At 36.5% G+C, this 21,703-nt stretch overlaps 2 protein-coding genes across 3 annotated transcripts in view; one reads left to right on the top strand and one right to left on the bottom strand.

Annotated features, from left to right (window-relative positions):
* Window positions 1–38: 38 nt before the first annotated feature.
* Window positions 39–2,611, bottom strand: mrps25 (mitochondrial ribosomal protein S25). Of its 2 annotated transcripts, none has more exons than XM_058785184.1 (4): window positions 2,320–2,611; window positions 1,885–1,973; window positions 1,709–1,796; window positions 39–408 (listed from the first exon to the last, which is right to left on the bottom strand). In XM_058785184.1, exons 1-4 carry the CDS (start codon window positions 2,451–2,453, stop codon window positions 219–221), a joined length of 501 nt encoding a protein of 166 aa, XP_058641167.1. In that variant the 5' UTR covers window positions 2,454–2,611; the 3' UTR covers window positions 39–218. The 2 variants fall into 2 exon arrangements, with proteins under 2 accessions (XP_058641167.1, XP_058641166.1); XM_058785183.1 differs by having other exon boundaries at window positions 1,885–1,991; window positions 2,320–2,608.
* A 2,620-nt stretch (window positions 2,612–5,231) lies between these two features.
* The window catches only part of nadka (NAD kinase a), a 61,139-nt gene continuing 44,667 nt past the window's right edge, over window positions 5,232–21,703 (top strand). The window contains exons 1-3 of the mRNA XM_058785297.1: window positions 5,232–5,458; window positions 6,172–6,350; window positions 15,269–15,352. Coding sequence (XP_058641280.1) covers window positions 6,172–6,350; window positions 15,269–15,352 — 263 coding nt within the window. The 5' untranslated portion in view covers window positions 5,232–5,458. The remainder of the gene's footprint in view (window positions 5,459–6,171; window positions 6,351–15,268; window positions 15,353–21,703) is intronic.

Below are 21,703 nucleotides of genomic sequence, written 5' to 3'. Positions count from 1 at the left end.
TTAGGTATTAATTTGGTAGGTATTCACTCAAGAATAAATCACCAAATGCATTTATTTATTGCAAGTTTATAAAACAAGTCTGCTTTCCACAGTCTAAGTGAAAGTCACAAACATCAAATCATATTCATCACACCCACCAAAAACGTTTATGGACCATTAAGATTTTTTTTTTTTTTTTTAAGCATCTAATGCGTTTTCACATTCATCCCAAACAGTCTTTACTCAGAGGCTGCAGCCAGTTTAGCCCTGTATTTGCCAGTCATCTCTTTGGGAAGCGGGACAAAACCAGGATGAGGAACTTGACCCTCCACTTCACTGATACACTCCCGCAGGAAATATTTCTTGGGCCCAAAGTTAGCAGGGTTAGACAACTCCATTTTAGCCAGAGCTTCAGCTTCAAGAACTTTACTGTGGGCAGAAAGAGACATAAGAGGGTAAGCAGAGTACAGACACAAGGGACACGTCCAAATGGTAGAACCACACATGCTCTCTACACATTTTACAGTGTAAACTCACGCTTAGGCTAGTACCTCTGATCGACATGTGCACTGGCCAACTATTGATAGGAAGATATAGGGTCTATACAATCTAGCCAATGAGATTAGATTACTGGACTGGATCAATTTATTTGAAAATTAAAATGGATATTAAAATAAAAAAAAAAGAAACCAGTTAAACACCCAGCCAGCACTTAAATGACAAAATGCAGTTGTTTCAGATAACTTACTATTTAACTCATCACTATAACACTTAAATTAGGTTAATTTTTTTTTTTTACTGAGATCCGTCACTGATTAAAAATCTATTTGTTGCTTCACGAAGTAAAATATATATTTTTTTTATTTGGATTTTTGAGCATCTAATGGTTGCACTGCACAGTCTTCCTAGGACAAACACACACAGTTGGAGCGATTATATAAACTGTTTGGTTAACATGGTCTGTGGCAGACTTTTCTTTGTGTCAGGGCAACATTTTAATAAACTACAAGTTAATATTTAATGACAAACTGTAGAGACAATTTTGTACTTTAAATGTTTCCTATCAAAGCCACGTTTGTACATCTCTGCAGGAACATACAGAAGTGTTTTTTCCTGAATGAATCAAATGAGTCAATGATTCACTGACCCATTCATAAGCTTCTTAGGGCTTGTCCAAATACCCACATTTTGCACTTGTCCACTTCCCAGTGGGCAATTAATGTTGAAAAGACATCAAATTGACGTCGAAAATCAGGTAAAACATGCAAATCAAGCTGATGTCAAAATCGTAATATAACATTGATTTCAATGTAAATTACACCTCAAAAATATTGACCTACATATACATTAAACCAATTTCAGTGTGGGATTAGCTTCACCCAATTACCTCTAGAAGAAATTGCTGTCCAAACTGAATTTAAAATGATGTTACAGCATCTTGATCAAGTCTTTTTGTCAAATTGATATAGGATTTAGAAAGCGATTTTGAGTGGCACAATATGCGATGATTAACAAAATGGGGTTTATTTTGATTTTTTGATTTATTTGTTTTTTAAATCACATAAAACTCTACTTAATGATGTAGTAGCCCAAGAGGACGGCACTAGCAATGCCAAGGACGTGGCTTCGATTCCTGGGAATGCGTGAACTGATTAAATCTATACCTTGAACACAATAAGTTGCTTTGGATAAAAGCGGCTGCCAAATGCATAAATGTAAATGTACTTACTCTGACTTGCCAAGGATAATCTTCACATGGTTCGTAATGTCTTTGTGGTCTTTTCCTTCTACGTCCACCAACACTTGCTCTCCATCATCTAAACACAGCATTAAAATGAGAAGATACCACAGCGAGGGAAAACAATATTGAAAATAAAATAAAAAATAAAGAAACAAACAACTTACCGAGATAAAATCGGAGAAAGGGTGAGGGTGTCATGTTTTTGAACATCATTATTTGAACCCAGGGATTTTTGTACTGGATTTGAGGAATACTGAAGAACACAAACTTCCTGTCAAACAATATTATACATTAATATCATGCTTCTCAAACACGGCTGACTTTGTATCTATAGACAATTATTGTGCTTTTTTTTTCTCCTACAGACTTCTTGATTACATGTAGTTAATGTTCTTCTATTCACATTTGATCTGATTCTAACTAATCTAATTTATTGCAGATATTAAAATATTTTCAGCTTTCAGATTCAAAACACAAACAGTATTTTTGTCTGTGGTGGCGTGACGACATGTTGACAGTGAAAAAAAATCATTAAAAACCAAAATCTGCTTGCAGGCATGGCAAATAATGACAGCTATTGATGCTAGTGTTTTCCTGACCTTGCTCCTTCACTCAGATCTCCATGTGTGTTATAATTGACGGTCATAATCTTCACAGATTTTTTAAACACGACTTCTCCTTTCTGCAGAAACTCCAGTGTCCTCCGTATAGGGAATCTTCCCTTCATCGGCATGATTAAACTATAAATTTGTGCAAATTATGTCACAAAATTATCCACAGACGTGATCCCAACACATCGGCTCATGCTGCTCCTGCTTCGCGTTTATTGACGTCTGCTCAACCCAAACACAGCGTCTAGCGCCGACTAGAGGACTGGAGAAGAACACTTTAGCATCGTAGAAGCGGATATGGAGGGACTATTAAATCAAATGATTTTATATACAATTCAGTTACTAAATACGTAATGATTTAAAGTACAATAAAAAGTAAGCATAAATTGGGCGTTTATTTCTTCATGTTAAATGAAAAAACACATAAAACGCATTAAAATACTAAGAAAATATTAAAGAGAAAAGAGTGAAATTGCACATTGACACTGAGAGCCATTTTCAGATTTCTCCAAAGATGTTTGACTGGGATCAAGTTAGGTGTTTAATTAGACGGTTCATCACGATTCTGTTTCATCACGATTCTCATACAGCCGATGCCTCAAAAATTTCTACGGTGCGATTACGATACAATTCGATTCATGAGTATTGATTGATGTATCGATATTATGATATTATGTACCTATTTTACACAACCAGTTACATTTTTATTGACTCACAGATGCAAAATATATGAACATTTATCTTAAATTTGCACATCCTGTACCCCAAGAGTAACATTCACAAAAAAATAAATAAAATAATAAATAAATAAAAATATTTAATCATATGGAAAAATAAATAATTTGGGAAAAATCAAATCAGACATGAGATCAGGAATTTCACGATAGCTTGTGACATGACATGAGCTGGCCTGATTACATTCCAAATATATATTTTTTCATTTTTATGTTTAGGTGTTGTATAATCAATCCTATGAAACTACAGCATGCAAGTAAAATGTTGTTCTAATAGCTGTAGTGAATTAATTTTAAATCTATGTAATGCATATAAAAAATTTGAGCTATTGTACTACTTTTTTTAATATTGAAGCATTACGGTGGCACTTGTTTAATAGGACTTTTTTTTTTTTTTTTTTTGCAGTTGTGATAGCTGAATGTCAGTCAATAAACCAAAGAGAGACCACTTCGTGATGTGCATTCAAATGAGTTATAAGCAGAAAGTGTAATCTCATCTGCTGTTTAAAAGTTTGATTCACCAATGCACAAGTGTTTGCTGTGAAACAGTATTGCATTTATTTAGCAGCAAACTACTTTGAATTATTAAAAGGCTCAAGAGACCAAAAAAACCAAACACTGACCACAATTATGGTGGCAAGGTTTTTTTAATTTTTTTATTTTCTCAGTTGATTCCATCCAAGGCTGTGGCTGAAGTCAGTTGTAGTTCTTGTGTTTCTTTTTTATTCAATGATGCTGCTTGTTAACAGCAGGTGTTCATCACTAATGCACAATCATTTAATTACTGGTAATCATTTAATTAACTCATTAACTTTAACTCTTTGAGGACTTGGGATTTGACTTGAGACTTGCTTGTGACTTGAAAGGAATGACTTGGTCCCACCTCTGGCGAAATCAGCTGTTCATGGGTGGAATAAACATATGGCAGGACTTTTACTTTCTGACCCCTGGACCTTCCACCTGCAAGGATGGAAAAAAACAAAACACACACACACACACACACACACACGTCTGGTTTGCTATCCTTGTGAGGACTCTCCATAGGCGTAATGCTTTTTCTACTGTACAGACCATATATTCTATTGCCCTACACCAACCCTACACCTAAACCTACCCCTTACACTCTCAGAAATAAAGGTACAAAAGATGTCACTGGGGCGGTACCTTTTCAAAAGGTACACTTTTGTACCTATTAGGTTCAAATATGTACACTTTAAGTACTAATCTGTACCTTTAAAGTACCAAAATGGACGCTTTAGGTACAAACATGTACCTTTTGAAAAGGTACTGCCCCAGTGACAGCTTTTGTACCTTTATTTCTGAGAGTGTACTGGAGACTTTCTGCATTTTTCGATTTTCAAAAAACTTCATTCTGCGTCATTTATTCGCTTCTTTACCCATGGGGTCCTCAATTTAGGTCCCCACCGTGACATGAGTCCCCATAAGTCTGTGTGTATTCAGGTTTAAGTCCCCACCAGAATTGAAAAACAGATACAGATACACACACACACACGCAGTCATTAGTCAGCTAAAATATGAAAGCATCCATGGCCTTTATTTAACTCAATGAAATGTATTATAAAATACAATGGCACCACAGCGTCAGGAAAAGAGATGGCAACAGAAAGAGCAAGGAAGAAAGAGAGAGGGAAATAAGAGAAATATGAAGAAGCTAAACCAATGGAATGAGAGTAGAATGAAGGGAGCTATTGGTGATATTGTGTTTGGCATGCATAAAGTATGGTGAATATAGGCTTTTTAGGCCTAATATATGTCCCAAATTACAAAGTGACCTGTCCCAGATTATCAAATTCAGGCAGAATTTTTATTTTTTTGTTTGGCACAAAAAACACTTAATAGGTGTGGCATGTCTCCTCTGGGCATAATATCTACATTATTTCTTCTGGTGTGGTTAGAAAACATCTTAGGGATTTCAGAAAAGTCTGATGTGTTGATCTAATGTGTTAGATATCGAAATAAATCGCAGAAGTCAAAATTGCAAAAAATGTCCCAGATTACCCGAATGTGTATTATATTTCTGTATATAATATGTGTATTATTTTTCTGTATATAATATGTGTATTATATTTCTAATTCTAATTCTAATTCTAATAATGACGCTTTACGTAATGAATATTCATTACTCAAAGCAAGACCCGCCTTTCCGTAAGATGTCGTCTCCAGGAAGTGTTCCGCTCGTGTCCAGATGACAGTTGAACAGAGACAGTTTAACCGGTTAGCCCTGTCTCCGTCCCGAAACATATAGCAATGGAAGTATTAACGTCCTGCCTTCACAGTCAAAGGGGATAACCTCTGCTGTATTGCTAGACATACAGTGGGCTAAATATTTGCTTTTTGTTTGTTTGAAAGGATCGGGATCAAGCCTAAGTGAGGTACTGTTACTCAACTGCCACATTAGCGGCTAATGCACTTAACCTATTCTTAATGCATTTATTTCATAACATACTCTGTAAAACTATGCGTTTATCGCGATAGCGCATAATGATGCGTACAGGAATGTGGCCAAAGCAGGTGCGTGCTTTATTATTTTTTTACTCGGATCGCGACAAAAATGCTGTTAAGACCGATCACAAGCTTAAAAACAATTAATGACAATCAGTGTAACCGTTCATGCTTTTCGTAATAATAAATTCTTACTCTACAGATCTTCTCTCATTGTTTTTTGTCTAGTAACTAGAATGGCATAAATTGTGCATTAATACGCTTATAGGGCGTCATTCTGTTTTAAGAAGTAGTGGAGAGTGACATTTAATTTCATCAACTTCATTTTTACAAATGTTGCTAGTGGTTCATTTTCATTTATGTCATTTAGCTAAGATGGCAAATTTTCACATTAATAGTAAGTACGTAATACACTACACTACCCCCTCCTTTAAGAATCTAAAAAAAAAACAACAACACTAAATCAGGAAATAGAATCGATTTATGGGAAATTTAAGTATGCTATGTCTGATTTTCCCAACTCTTTTCCTGAACACAGCATGTTGCATGTTAGGCCTGAGAAAAAAGGCTGTATCTTTCTGTGTGTATCCAGTCTGTGAACTCGCACTCATATTTTGCTGTGTTGTTCCATCTTTTCATCCAGATGGAGGATTCTGTAGGGTCTAAGTGGACGCTGAAGTCAGATGCAAGCGCAGAGCCTTTTCTCTATTGTTGCTCAACCTGTGATTGCAGTGAGGAGCCTTTCCGTGGAAAAGTGTTCCGGAACAGAACTGAAGCCAGGAGTATGTCTATGCCATCAGCACCTAGCTCTGCCAAGTTCAGGTAAAACAAGACTCAATGTGAAGATAGTCTAAACAAGTCTTGTCTGTTAATGTGTGTTTCAGCTGAAGTGTTAGTCATTTCCATTCTGTCCATAACTCTTAACACATTTTCTGAGTAGCTCATGATTGATCCCTCCTCAGGACAGCAACTAACTATCACAAGAGCAGATGATGACAGTTCTCTCACAATGAGCGCATTTAGGCCACGCCCACACCAGGGCAGGGGGAGGGGGGCAATCCAAAGTTCTCCATTGACTTTGTATTGGGGAAGCTGTCTCCTTATAACAAAAAACAGAACAATGCCTAAAAGCTGCTGTGTGACAAGCTGTACAGTAAACAAGCTTAAAAAAAAAACAGAACCACGTTTTTATAAGCTGTTGACCCCAAAAAACAAGCGTATTTGACGCATATATAAAGCTTTAATTGTAAGTATGAGGATACATTTCTAAAAGCTTGAACTGATTTTAAAATAGAATTCTGGCTGCCCTTAAAATGAGTCGTACCATTGACATTACCTGAACAGTTGAAGTTAAACCCTGTTTATTCAAGGACGTGCATTTAACAGCAATAACATAATGTAAGTGTCTGAAATGCATGTGCGCAGTACAACTGAATGATAAAATTTACTCTCTTTAACTTGATGCTATTAAACTGAATGATAAACTGCGGATTATCTATCACTCAGATGCATGAAATCAAGTCACCTTTATTTCTATAGTGCTTTATACAATACAGATTGTGTCAAAGCAGCTTTACAGTATTAAACAGGAAAATAGTGTGTCGATAATGCAGGAGGACAATAACAAACAAATTTTCAGTTAAAGTCGTTCAGTTTCATCGTTGATTCAGTGATGTCATCATCCAGCTCAGTTCAGTTCTCTTCAAATAGTATCTGTGCAATCAAGCCAACAATATTGCTTGAAATTAAGTGGCAAGGAACCAAAACTCCATCAAAAGAAACCTTGGGAGAAACCAGACTCAGTCGGGGGGCCAGTTCTCCTCTGCTGCAGCCTGGAATTTAACTGCTGGTTTCGTCTGGCCAAAGTCCGATTGTGCAGAGGACTCATCTGGTTCTTGTGGTCTTGTCCCGATGGACATCTAGTTGACAAGGTCTTCACGGGGGATCTATCTCTATGGCTCATCTAATTGACATGGTTTCTGCTGACATCCAGGGCTGTAAAGGTAATCTCTGATCCACCATCTGATCTGGATATAGACTGGATCTGGGTGGCTACGGTGACCTCGGAATAAGAATGAAAAAAACTAATATTAGCATAGATACCATTCTTCTTATGATATAGTGAGTACATTGGGTGTTATGGGAAGTGTTCCAGTTGACCTAATTATCCTTTAATGGATTTGAATTATAGAAATATGATAGGGTCCAACCAGGTTAAAGAGATGGGTCTTTAATCTAGATTTAAACTGACAGAGAGTGTCTGCTCCAGAACAACGCTAGGTAGATTGTTCCAGAGTTTGAGCACTAATTAGGAAAAGGATCTGTCACCTGCAGTTGATTTTGATATTCAAGCATTGAGAAGCTAAACCATTCAGGGCTTTATAAATAATTAGCATGATTTTAAAAGAATACTTTTTGATTTTTAATAAGAAGCCAGTGCAGAGTTGACAGAACCGGGCTAATATGGACATACTTCCTGGTTCTAGTAAGAACTCTAGCTGCTGCATTTTGGACCAACTGGAGTTTGTTTATTAAGAGCGCAAAACAACCACCTAGCATTGCAACAATCTAACCTTGAGGTCATGAATGCATGAATTAACATTTCTGCATTTGACAATGAAAGCAAAGGTCATAATTTAGATATATTTTAAGGTGGAAAAATGTGGTTTTACAAATGCGAGAAATGTGGCTTTCAAAGGAAAGATTGCTATCAGATAGCACACCCAGATGACACCACTGATGACAGAGAATTGAAAGAGTGGCCATCAATTGTTAGACAGTGTTCTAAGTCAGTGGTTCTCAATTCCTGTCCTCATGTACCACTGCTCTGCATATTTTGGATGTCTCTTATTTAACACACCTGTCGTTAGAAGAGAGCTCCATGCATGAACTGTGTTCCGATTGACATGGTTTCTACCAGTGTTGGGTAAGTTACTTTCAAAAAGTAATTAATTACTAATTACATCATCAATATTGTATTTAAATTACTTTTCTGATTACTCTGTCTGAAAAGTAATTTGGTTACTCGGCAAGTAGTTATTCAAATCATTAATTACATCTTAAAATCCCTATAAACCTTAAAGCATAGACAATAGAAATTAAACTCTGTATTCTCTCAATTAGAGTCAAACATGGAATGGTTTAACCTTTTAGTTTTAAAACAACTGTAATACTTAAAAAAAAAAAAAAAAACTTTGGTTAACAAATAGAATTACTTTTCAAAATATCTGAATAACAAAAAAAGCTTAAGAAAAGTTAGATATTACATGTATCAAGCTGTAAGCATTAAACTTTTCAAAGCAATGAGTGCCATATTTCACGCACACTGGCATACTGTACATGGATTGGCAGTCACTAATACTAATTTTACCTACTCCTAACAAAAAAACATTTTGTACTTTTATTCATGCCTATATGCTTTGTATTACCTCTGCAATTTGCATATAAACGAAATTGGGACACTGATGACGCTGTGTTACTATGATGAATTTTGTAACTCATTTCAGTAACTCAATTCAAATGCATATGCCAGAATCTTATTTCTAGACTTTACATCAGCATTTAACACAATGAGGGTTGACATTTTGTTAGAATGGTAGATATCTATGGGTGTCAGTCTGGTACTGTGGATTAAAGACTTTTAGTTTTTCCATACTCAGAGGGTATGGTATAATGGTCAGCTGTCAGATGAATGCATTGTTACTACGGGAAGTGTTATATCACCTATATTATTTTCATTGTATATTAATGATTTTATGATTCGTAATTCTAATTTTAACCTTTTTAAGTATGCAGATGATATGGCTTTGGTAAGACTTCTTATCCCTAGTTTTTTTCACGTCTTTTGATTTATTATAAAATAAATATTATAACAAATTTAGTATATAAGGTGGGCGGAAGAATTGTGCTATAATAACAAACAAATACAACTCATATACGCTATAAACACTTTAAAAGAGACAGACATGTAGATGTTTGTGGAAGATGTTTTCTCTGTTTTGGAGGGATGATCGTTTTTAAATCATACTCTATTGCATCAAAATTTGTTAATAGGCCTACTGTACTATAGTTTGGGGTGGATAATTTTATCAGCTGTTTATTATTCATGCAACAATGTATTACTGTTATAGTTTTTATTAATAACCATTGCTATATAGCTGATAACTTTGTCTAGTGCTCTTATGAATAACATGATTTGTGAACATTTAACTACTGTACTGAATGACATAGCATAGACTTCTTCATGGCGCTAGTGTTTCATTTCATTATGCAACCTTGTTCTACAGATCTGTGTAGTGTTAAATACTGTTTTTGACAGCGTTGATAACGTTTCTAACAGATAATATCATGATATTTTTGCTTTTCCCTTACCGAATGTCGTATCCTGTCAGCAATAACCTGTCCATAGGCTTTTTTGATTACTGTCAGTTTGAGTGCTGTCCATGCAGTGTTGCCAGATATTGCTATTAAAAACAAAAAATAAATAAAAATAAACTGAAATTTCAAATCTTTTGCAAATAAGATAAGATAAAGATATTGCTGACCACAAACTACAACTTCCTACTTTAATAACTTTCTAAAGTGTCAAATTAAGTGAAAGAGGCTGTGCCCGCGTCCTCACTCACAACTCTCTCAAAGAGATTTGTTTACTTCGTCAGCATCTCGCAACGATCATTTTCATACCACGGACGCTAAAGTTCTTGCAAATTGTCATTATACATGTCATGCAGGCATTCATATGAGGAGTTTAACAGCAAATTAGTCATTCAGAAAACAAATTTTATTTTTGAACGTGAGACATTTACCGAGGTCCGGACCTTATAGGTGTTTGGTTTAATTCTGATTCAGAGGACATAACATATATCAGCAACATTACATGGCCAAAACACACATTAGACGGCAAACGGAAGTTATTACAAACACACATGGTGGTTTAAAGTGAGTTTTGAGTAAAAGCGGAATATAAATCTTATTTATTGTCTTATGTAGCATGATACTACAGTGGGTATGAATGGTCACGTAACACGCACTTTCGGTCGTGTAGTATGGACGGAGATCTTTTCTGAAACGCCAGTATGGATGAGGATCGTTTTCATTTTTAATAGGGGTGTCAACGTTAAAGCGTTAATGCATGCGATTAATCAAAAAATTAATATGTTAATATTTTTTTAACGCAGATTAATCGTTTGATAAGGTTTGACCCCAACTTCTTGCCGTCATCGCAGCGCGGAAGGTTATCTATCATTGTGTGATGAGGGTACAGCGCCAGTGTTGCCAGGGTAACGGCACAAGTGGGCTATTTTGAAAATGCAGTCGCGGGAAAAATTACAGAGCCGTGGGTTGCGTTTTTTTTGGGCTACTTTTTTAATGTACTGCAGCCGCCCAAAGTGTATATACAGACAAATAAAAATAGATCCTTTTACTAATGTATCCCTGGCAACTTAAGAACAGAGACGCGGTTGTAACATCAAACAACGTGAGTTTCAGCAGAGCAGCAGAAATAAACATGACAACAGCCACTATAGATTATATAAGATAATAAACACACGATTACGATAGATATGGTCTGTATGTGATTTTCTTGAAAGGAATGTGTGCATCTGAAATGCTAATTTGTGCAGCGATATAAAAGGCTATAAATATCATATTTTAACAACAGTAAACGACCAAATTTCACATGTGATCGTAAAAGGAAGTTATTACAAACACTCAATGGTGGTTTGAAGTGAGTTCTGAGTAAAAGTGTACTATTAATCTCTATTAATTAGTCTTATGTAGCATGATGCTAATGTTAGCTCTAATGCAGCTGCAGAACAAGTCCAATTCTTCTTCATAATGCATTTTGTCATAATACTTCACGTAAGGTCGCAAGAAATGTTTTGTATTTATTTAGAAACACTTTTGATAATAGTTGCGTAAATGTATACTGGGATTGAAGCGATGTGGCTTGGTAAACGTTTTATTGCCAGTTTAAAGGCTGATAATGGCTGAATAAAAAACAAAAGAATAATAAGGATTATCTCTCATACCTGGCAGAAGTGTGAAAGGTTCTGTTTCCTTAAACCAGTTTGTCATGCATTTCTTTTTCAACACATTTACAGTTAAATCCTAGTATTTTAAATTTGCAATTAATCATGATTAATCACAGTCCATGACTGTGATTAACGCGATTAAATTTTTTAATCGATTGACCGCACTAATTTTTAAACAAAAACGCACCAGTGTAAACGCAGCCTTACATCTAAGGGGGTTGGGACACTTTCACGCTACAGCCTCACGTGTGAGCCACATCTCTGACTCTGAGTGTAACCGGTGTAAACTAGTAGGTGTGTTCGACTTGACATGGCTCTGCGCAGGACCAAGAGAGCTATAGGGAGCAGACTGCATGCTTTCGAATCGCTCTCGCGGATGTCAAACACCGATCGATCTGTGCTGCACCGTTGCTGCACGTTGACGAGACTAACCCATAGACCAGGGCTATTCAATTAACTTCATTTTAGGGCCGGATTATCGAATTGAACATTTGAAGGGGGCCAAGGGGGTGGGGGCCGTCCCGATCTTTCTCTGGGGGGCCTATAAAATTGAAAATTAAATTTAAATGCATATTCAGATGTAAAATGAACTAATATTACCAACAGTAACATCTATAAAAGGTTAACATTAGTCCTGTCTGCCATTCAATTTAAAAATAAATAAATTACATTTTACTTTTTTTCTGTAATTAAAAAAATGTGACTAAACGCATATTGATATATTTGTGTTGTCATTTTCGCACTGAACTTCCAAATTAATATAGAAACAACAAAGATGGTATATTTTAAATATGTGTTTAATGGCATCTTTTTACTAGCCTATTATTAATGATGTAGTATGATTGATACAAATAATGTTACTGTTGTCTCTATTGAAACAATTATTTCCCCCTTTAATTTTAGCGATTAATTATGGCCATTTAATATTACAGTATAATTGAAATGTTATAATATTATTTTTAACATTTAATAGGCTTTGAAAAATATAACAACTTTTTATGTGAACTTAAAACAATCTTCACATAAACTATAAATTGCATGCATAAGCTATATTGATTATTCTTTATTCGAGCTACAAAAGTTAATCAGCAAGCAGAGCAGTCCAGTGATTTCTCTTTTTTTTAGTTCTTTGATTTACATCAGTCACAGACTGCAGCAGGTTTCACTTTAAATAAAAGCAAAGTTTCTTTAATAAAACCTGATGCACATGACGCGGATGTGACACATATCCAATTTTCTCTCAACTCTTTACAGTCATTTAGGATTTTATAACTGATTTAAGACTGTGTTTATGAGGTAACACGAGGTAACACGTATTTTTACATCATTGTGTGTGGCTTTGTCCATTGAAGCGCTGGTGCGCTTGTCGGCTCAGCTTATGAGTTCAGCCAAACGCGCAGATTTTCAAATTATACTTCCTGCTTTGATAAAAATCTTCGTCCAGTGTCGGCGCTATTTCTTGCCTTCTCTTTTCAGGACGTGTGAGGCACGGATTAACCCCTTAGGTATCGAAGTTTGGTACCAAAAGACAAGAAGTTTTTCAATACTCGATGGTATCGAGGCAATTCGGTCGGTGCCTAAAAAGTATCGAACTCGATACCCAGCCCTAATGCCACCAGAATAGAATTAAAATGAACGCTGAATGTGCGGTTTCCAAGTGTACTGCACAAGTCTTGGAAAAGCGAAGCCAAAGCATCTCAATCACCCCCAGGTGACTGGTTGCAGTATAGGTCATAAACCCCGCCCTCTCCATGTAATCTAATGGGACGTGAGACAATCAAATTACACTTCAAATACATTTTTTCCAAAGACGTTTTCTATGTTCAAGTGTTAATTTTTCTAATAAGTTTGCTTTCAATTAGTTATTTGATGCTATAAAAATGGGGTGTGGTGTCATGATTGTGAACTTGCGATTGGGTCTGCAGGAGTTTGGGACTTTGATTCCACGGCTCCACCTCACGATCACTACTGCGCAGACTCTGGCTCCAAGTGACGTCATTTTCGCAAGATGACAGTGGCCATACTTTGAATGTTTTGGCTTCACTTTTCTATAGTGGAAGGAAGTGGAGGCGCGTCATCCATCTTTTTTAACGTCTATGGCGTTTTCATTCAGCGCGTCTCCCTCACTCGTTCGGCCTTTCTTCTCATCTGTGCTCATCATCTGTGCTCATTTAAATTAAGTCTTTGCCTTTTTAAGTAAGGAATAATTGATGACGGGCCGTTGAATTCTTAGAAAATAATGAAAAACTTCTTAGATAAACTCTGCTTCGTGTCGTGGCCGCATCACCACCTCGGGTGTGCATTATTTTCTAAGAATTCAACGGACCGAAGTCAGTTATTCTACTTATATGGTTACCACAGCTCAAGACATCGATAAGATGATATATTTCAAGGCGTTTGTCTGGTTTTTGTACTTAAAATGCTATTGTGAGTAGGAGTCATTTCTTATGCATCGCACCCAACGCCTCCGTTGCTAATTACAAAACCTCATTTTAAACCTAGTAACGGAGGTTTGAGCCGTTGATAGGAGACTAATGTAGCTAATAACAAAGTTATAAGAGAGGTTTTTTGGGCTTATTTTAAAAAAATGGTTGCTTGTTAGGAAAAGATGACAAGCAACTTAATTTCTTTACATTTATGGTCGCTGTTTTTTTTTCAATGTATTATTTACAGTTGTCTACTTGCAGCTAAAAGCCAATCAGTGCAATAATAAATGTGCTGTAGCTTATTCGTCATTGCACATCGTGCCCCCTCCTCCCCAATATTTATTTGTTTGGCCAGTGTCATTGTGGGTTTTGGTTCTTTTTGTTGTAAGGACCTTTGAAATAACTCAAATCATTTGGCATGATACAGACATGTAATGCGGTCAAGACCTGCCTGGAACTATGTTCGCTGTGCGTTTTCCTGAAAATAATTACACACCTTAGAACGTTCGTCAGCCAATCAGATTCAAGCATTCAACGGCCCCGTAGTATAGACCAGGTGTGTCTCACTCATCCTTAAAAGTGAAGCTGCGGGCTCTTTGATCGCCCCCTGGTGGCTGGCTGCAGTACAGGTCATAAACCCCGCCCTCTCCATGTAAACGAATGGGACTTCAGTCAAAATAAAAAAAATAAATTACACTTCCAATACTTTTTTCCGAAATATGGTTTCGGTCATTTAAGGTAGTTGTTATCACACTGATATATGTTCAATTGTTCGTTTTTGTGATACGTTTCATTTTAGCTAGTAATTTGATGCTATAAAAACGGGGCGTGTCGTTATGGTTGATTGGGTCTGCGGGAGTTTGGGCGGGAGTTTGATTCCGCGGCTCCACCTCACGACTCTACTGCGCAGACTCGGGCTCCAAATGACTATATTATAGGCTACTGTGTAATTGTGAAGGCTGTTTAAATGTTTAACCTTGTGTCTGTGTCTGTGTTCACTACTCACTGCTGTGTGTATGCACTTGGGTGGGTGAAATTCAGAGCACAAATTCCAAGTATGGGACACCATACTTGGCCACACGTTACGTCCTTTCCCCTGTCCTTTCCCCCGTTCATATTTATTCATTTAAATGCATGTGCTCACTGTACATAATTTTTCTAGATCTGTTGATTTCTAGAAAAATGCCAATGGCACAACAGTGCTTGGGCACTTTGTCAGTACTTGCAGCTACAATATATTCTTAATTTTATTTTAAATGGTCATTTTTCTGTTCTTTTAAAGGAGGACACAGTCACTTCATGGACCAAGCCCTGTCACCACATTTGGGCCCAAAGCCTGCATGCTGAAGAATCCTAAAGCTGTCATGTGAGTCCTTTATTAACTATTTCTGTAGTCCATTTTACAATACAGTTGAACAAGTTAGAGTTTATGGTCCTTCTTTTCAGGCACTTTTTTTTTCGAGCAAGGTGTGGTGTAATCATGGGCTGACTAATATCTATATTGTTGTTTTAGTAAAAAGTTTTCTATTATTAAATAATAATTGTTAGTAAAATAGACTGAAATTTTTTTTTAACCTAAATATCTCTCTCTATCTATCTTTTACTAATAATATAATATTCTATTTGTTTTTTTACAAATATGCTATCAACGTTATCGAGTATAATTCAGTATTTGGGGGCAAAATGCTTCTGTATGCCTTTTATACTCATGTCATATACTATATAGTTAACCCTCTGATGATTTTTACATTTTGAATTTTTAAAAATCATAGCTTCATCGGAATGGTGCGAAACTTAGTGACTTTTATGGCACTTGGTATGTGAACACAAAAAAATAATAAAATGAGGGCATGATTCATCATGGGTAAGTGGTTGTAAAAAAAATAGTCACATTTGTGGTCTTTACGTCAAAAATGGCCATAGTAGTAATAAAAATAATAATAATAAATTTAGCTGCAAGCAGCGATGGCGGGCCCAAGCCATCAGTGCAAAAGCCACCCTGGTGTCATCAGGAAAATGCATTTACAGTAACCCTGTGGCAATGAATGGGTTACACTATAACATCAAGACACACACACACAGAGAGAGAGAGAGAGAGAACAGTATATAAAACTTTGGTAACACTTTACAATACAGTTTAATTTGTTAACATTACCTATATTAGTTAACATGAACAATAATTATTAATGTTAATTAATATTAAGTTAAAAAATTATTAATACATTATAATTGAGATACAATTTAAAGTTGTATCTCAACCCTTAAGGCGCCAGGGTTTTTTTGGAAAAATGCTGGATTTTGACATCAAGATTTCAAAAGCTTGGGGCTTGAAAGGGCTTAAAGATGGAGATCTACTGTAAATTAGAAAAATATTGGGCATGACCGAAAGTTTATGGGGGGTGTAAATATACTCATCTAATTTGCATATTATGACGTCATCAGGGGGCGGCCCTCTTGAATTTCATAATTTTCAGGAAATAGTAGATATTGAATTGATGTTTGAACTTATTTGCATGTTTTTTTTTTGTTTCTTTTTATCCTCATTCCAAATGATCAGAAAAGAGGAAACCAACAATAAAACAGGAGAAAGTACTAAATTATTACTATACTATATAGTAGTAAAATGCATGTGAACAGTAGCCTACTTTTTGATCAGTTCATCTGTAATATTCAAGAAATAATAGATATTGAATGGATGTTTAAACTTATTTGCATGTTTTTTTTTTTTTCGTCTTTTTATCCTCATTCCAAATGATCAGGAAAAGAGGAAATCAACAGTAAAACAGGAGAAAGCAGTAAATTATTGCTATATTACTGTGCCATAGTAAAATACATATTTTTTGATCAGTTGACCAGCTATCTGCCCAATCAGGTACCTAGGTGACAGTTTATAGTTCTTGAGAGTATAGTACCTCTCATTGCATGGCACAGCACACAGACCTACCACAGACCCCACCTTGTCTGCCGGTGGCCCTTAGAGCATGCGTGATCAGAACAAACGACGCAATCTGGCCGATCAACAGCAATGCGGAGCCTCTCCTATGGACACTAAGACCATGTCCAACCCTGCCCCCCCCCTTCACCGTTGGGCAAAGGCTCGAAATGATCACTTGATGGTGCTTCGTGAACACTCTCGCCTTTTACGTATGCAAAGATGTACCAGGAGAAGAATGATCATTAGACGACCGATCGTCACTTCCAAAAGGCAAATATTCCCCTTCAGAGTCAGAATCGGCGAATAACATTTGCAACACATCCTCACGGTACAACGATTTTCTCTCACAAATCTCACAATTTACTTAGACGCTATGAACTGAACTGCTTCCGCATCAATGACACGATAGCTCACTTGCTCTGCTATTTCCTCTAACAATTTTGGTCAAGAATCGGAGTACTACATGTCTGCCATCTAGTGGTAGGGAATACACATGAGATATTACACCATATTAGGAACTACAGTCTATTTCATGAAGTATGACGTCTTGTCACAATTTTGCGACTTTGGCGTTTAGAGGGTTAACATTAATTTATATACTGTGAATTAACATGAATATTTTTATTATCTAACACTAAAAAAGATTAATAAATGCTGTAAAAATACATTGTTTATTTTTAGTTCATGTTAGTTAATGCATTAACTAATGTTAACCAAAGAGACCTTATTGTAAATTGTTACCAACACGTTTCATGATCTATTACCATTTAAAAATAAATAAATATTTTAATGATCTATAAGCATGTGTGAAATGTGAATTATATAAAACTATATTACAAGTAGAGTACATATTACCATATTTTATGCATTTGTTTCTTATTCTATTTAATTGAATTAAGCAGGAAAAGGATCCGATTTCCTATCCTGTCAGTGAGAGAGGATAGGATATATAAAACGTAATGAATTTTCCTTTGAAGATTTAAAAAAAACAAAAAAATCAATGCTCTATAAGCATTTGTACAATAATTATGTAATTATACAAAAAAAGTATATTGACAGTATAGTACATATCAACTGATTCTATGAATTTATTTTTCTTTCTGATACACTGAGAATAAGCTAAACGGGATTTGGGTTAAAAGATAGTTTATACTGGTGGTAATCCTGGGTATTACAGTCTTCATCTATCAGCCAAATTGTCTGATAGTTTTAATTTTTTGGTGGCCCCTGAGCATGATTTTGTCACGATCTCTCTGGGAGGAACGAGGAGACGCAGGAGAATACTTCAACATAGACTTTAATGCAACAAACGAAGGGGTACAATCACTGGAACTCAGGGATAACATAACAGCGGACGCAAGACTCGGGGAAACACAGGGCTTAAATGCAAGGAGTAAACGAGATAATTAATCAAACACAGCTGGCTTCGAATGAACACAATGAGGACAAGAACAGGAAATTAATCAAATAAGGACATACGAGGGAGGGAAACACAAGACATGGGAACACAAGTCTGACATTTACCTGTCCCGTGCCTTAACGCATTCAACGGGGAGGGGGGGTGGGTGCTCTGAAGCCTCAAGGGACAGGGATCCAGGATGGAAGGCCTCCAGGGCGGCGCCCTTTCCGGGACCCACGGCGGAGCAGGGAGTTTAGGCGGCCATGGCAGATCAGCCTCCGATCAGCCAACCCTATTATTGGTCCGCTGTTCTGTCACGATCTCTCTGGGAGGAACGAGGAGATGCAGGAGAATACTTCAACATAGACTTTAATCCAAGAAACGAAGGGGTACAATCACTGGAACTCAGGGATAACATATAACAGCAGACGCAAGACTCGGGGAAACACAGGGCTTAAATGCAAGGAGTAAATGAGATAATTAATCAAACACAGCTGGCCTCAAATTAACACAATGAGGACAAGAACAGGAAATTAACCAAATAAGGACATAAGAGGGAGGGAAACACAAGATCTGTCTGTCACAAGTCTGACCGATACATTTATGAAAGTCAAGTCAAGTCACCTTTATTTATATAGCGCTTTTAACAATACAGATTGTGTCAAAGCAGCATTACAGTATCAAATAGGAAATAGTGTGTCAATAATGCAAAAGGACAATAGTAAACACTTCGACAACAGTCGAAGTTGACTCGAGATGGAGAAAAAATAAATAAATAAAAGCTGCGAAGTTGCATTAGTACGACGGCGTTTTTTTTTTTTTTATGCCTTATGATGTATCTTGCTATAAACTTGAAATAAAGAGCAAAAACACATTTATATAATTTGTATTTCGTTATAAAACTGGCAGAATTTGAAAGCTGAGCTGTGTGTAAAAGCAACAAAGCACAAAATTGTTGGCTGGCGCACTACAAATAATAAATGGAAGACGTTAAATATTATGTCCTCATTTACAGTATACCATGAATAAAACAGTTTGTGAATAGTCACTTAACATTTACAGCAGAAAAGACAACAATATAATGTATGTTAACAAATTTGAGTCCACTTCAACCTTTAGAACGTTTTATTGCTGTTTAATTAAACAGGCTATGTGAGGAATGAAAGTTTGGATGCCACAGATGTTTTTGCGGAGTAGGTGGTGGAATTTTTACAGTAATTGAATGAATTGATTCACATAAATACAGCGATCTGTCACGCCACATTAAAGATCTTGAAAATCACATTATTGTAAGACACATAATTTGTGTTTCGTTATAAAACTGATTTTGAAAGCTGAGACTTTGTTTTATATTAAAAGCACTAAAAGCACAAAGCTTAAGCTATTGCTATTGGGTGGCTGGCGCACTACAAATAATGAATGCAATGGAAGACATGAAATATTATTTCCAAGCATACTGTCCCCGTGAGTTTGACACATGGTATGATTTCTGCTAATAATCCCACATATATTTGTAGTGTATTAAAAAAGGGTTAAATAAGAGAGCTACAGCGCCCCCCAAAGGAATGTCGATTGAGTGTGTGAGCTGATGTTAAGATAAACAGTTGTTCCTGTTCAGTCTGTTAATAAATATCATATTCTTCAGAATCAGAATCAGAATCAGAATTCCTTTATTTATCCCCGAGGGGAAATTCCTTTTTGTTACACCATACACAATTCCCAACCAAAAGAGAAAAATAGCATATAAAAATAATTTAAATATAATAAATATCTATGTAAATATCTAAAACTACACCATTCCTGAATTCCTCCAAAAGAAACATATTTGCCACTGTATACACCTTTACATAGTAAAGGGCATGGTATACAAAGACCATACAAAAACAATGTAATACCATGTACAATGTTTGTGTAACTGTTACAGTTCAGAGTTCAATAGTTTAATTGCAACAGACAGGAATGTGTCTCTCAGTAGTGCAGCGTGGGAGTAGAAATCTGTTACTGAATGAGCTCTTGTAGCTGGTCAGCACATTGTAGAGCGGGTGAGAGGGAAAAGTCCCATATAGTCTTTATTTTGGACAACATCCTCCTCTCAGACACCTCTGTCAGAGAGTCCAGTTCCTCTCCCACAACATGTCCTGCCTTATGATTCTGTTTAGTCTGTTAATGTCACTCACCCTTAAACTGCTGCCCCAACAGACAACAGCATACATGATGGCACTGGCACCACAGACTCATAGAACATTCTTGATATTAAGCTGCTTCTGCGAGTCCTTAAAATTGACATCCCAGCAAGATGATGCGGTCGCTCGGACGCAACAATATTCAAATCAATTCCGGTGGCCTGGCAACTTCTCCCGGTGCTCTCAACGCAGGCCATTTGCATGCGCAATATAGGCTATACTCTCAAAATATTGTAACTTTAATTTCTACGATTTAAATTATCGAAACATTTCGACTTTATTCTCGTAACATTTCCACTTTATTCTCGTAGTTTCGACTTTATTCTCGAAATATTACTACTTTAATCTCGTAATCTTAGATTTTTAAAATTTTTAACGAGGCACTAAAACGCCGTCATACATTAGTCATCCGTCACTGACCGTGATGTAGACTTTTAAAGCAATAATCAGTGGATTAAGTCTCTTTCAGTCGGCAATAGAGAGGAATGAACAGCCAACATGGATGGAAATTTATTGTCTAGGAGAATTGTATGCATCGCAGACAGGGAGAAGGCTACTAACAGTAAGGGAATTATTATTTTTTTCTCGCAACTTATTGACTTAATAGCAGTTTGCTATGCAATATGTGCCGATCGGGTGCAGTCGGGTCTGTGTCTTCCCAGCCGGGTTCGGGTCCAACTTTCGAATAATGGTCGGGTCCGCGTCGGGTCCGCGTAGTACAATTAAGGCATTTCTCGGGTCTGCACGAATTTTTGGACCCGTGAAGACCTCTATCCCCAACTAAGCAAGCCAGAGGCGACAGCGGCAAGGAACCAACAAACTGTGCTAATATACACCCACGATGTCATGTAATACTGAAAAATTATAATCCCAACCTTTATCTCCATACTGAAATCCCAGATGGCCAGACGGTGTTTCAGCTAAAATATTAGTGTCTGAGACACTGTGAACACAGAGACTGTAGTGTGCCTAGCAAAATTTGTATATGCTTAGCTTAAATATTTAGTATTAAATAGTGCTCATAAATGGCTGTTGAGATAGCATTCTCAAATGAAATGAGTAGAGGCTTGGACCCGGAAACAGCATTCCTCACGTCATATTTAACAAGTGGATTCTCCGCCATCAAACTGACGTCATCAGAGCGAGAACGCCATTCCCAAGCAAAAGCAAATTTTCAGTTTTTGATTAAAGATTACGACA

The sequence above is a fragment of the Onychostoma macrolepis genome, chromosome 08 (genome assembly GCF_012432095.1).
Source record: "Onychostoma macrolepis isolate SWU-2019 chromosome 08, ASM1243209v1, whole genome shotgun sequence".
Lineage (NCBI taxonomy): Eukaryota > Metazoa > Chordata > Actinopteri > Cypriniformes > Cyprinidae > Onychostoma > Onychostoma macrolepis.
The sequence above is the reverse complement of the archived record's forward strand: the minus strand, read 5'-3'. Positions and strand labels throughout refer to the sequence as shown.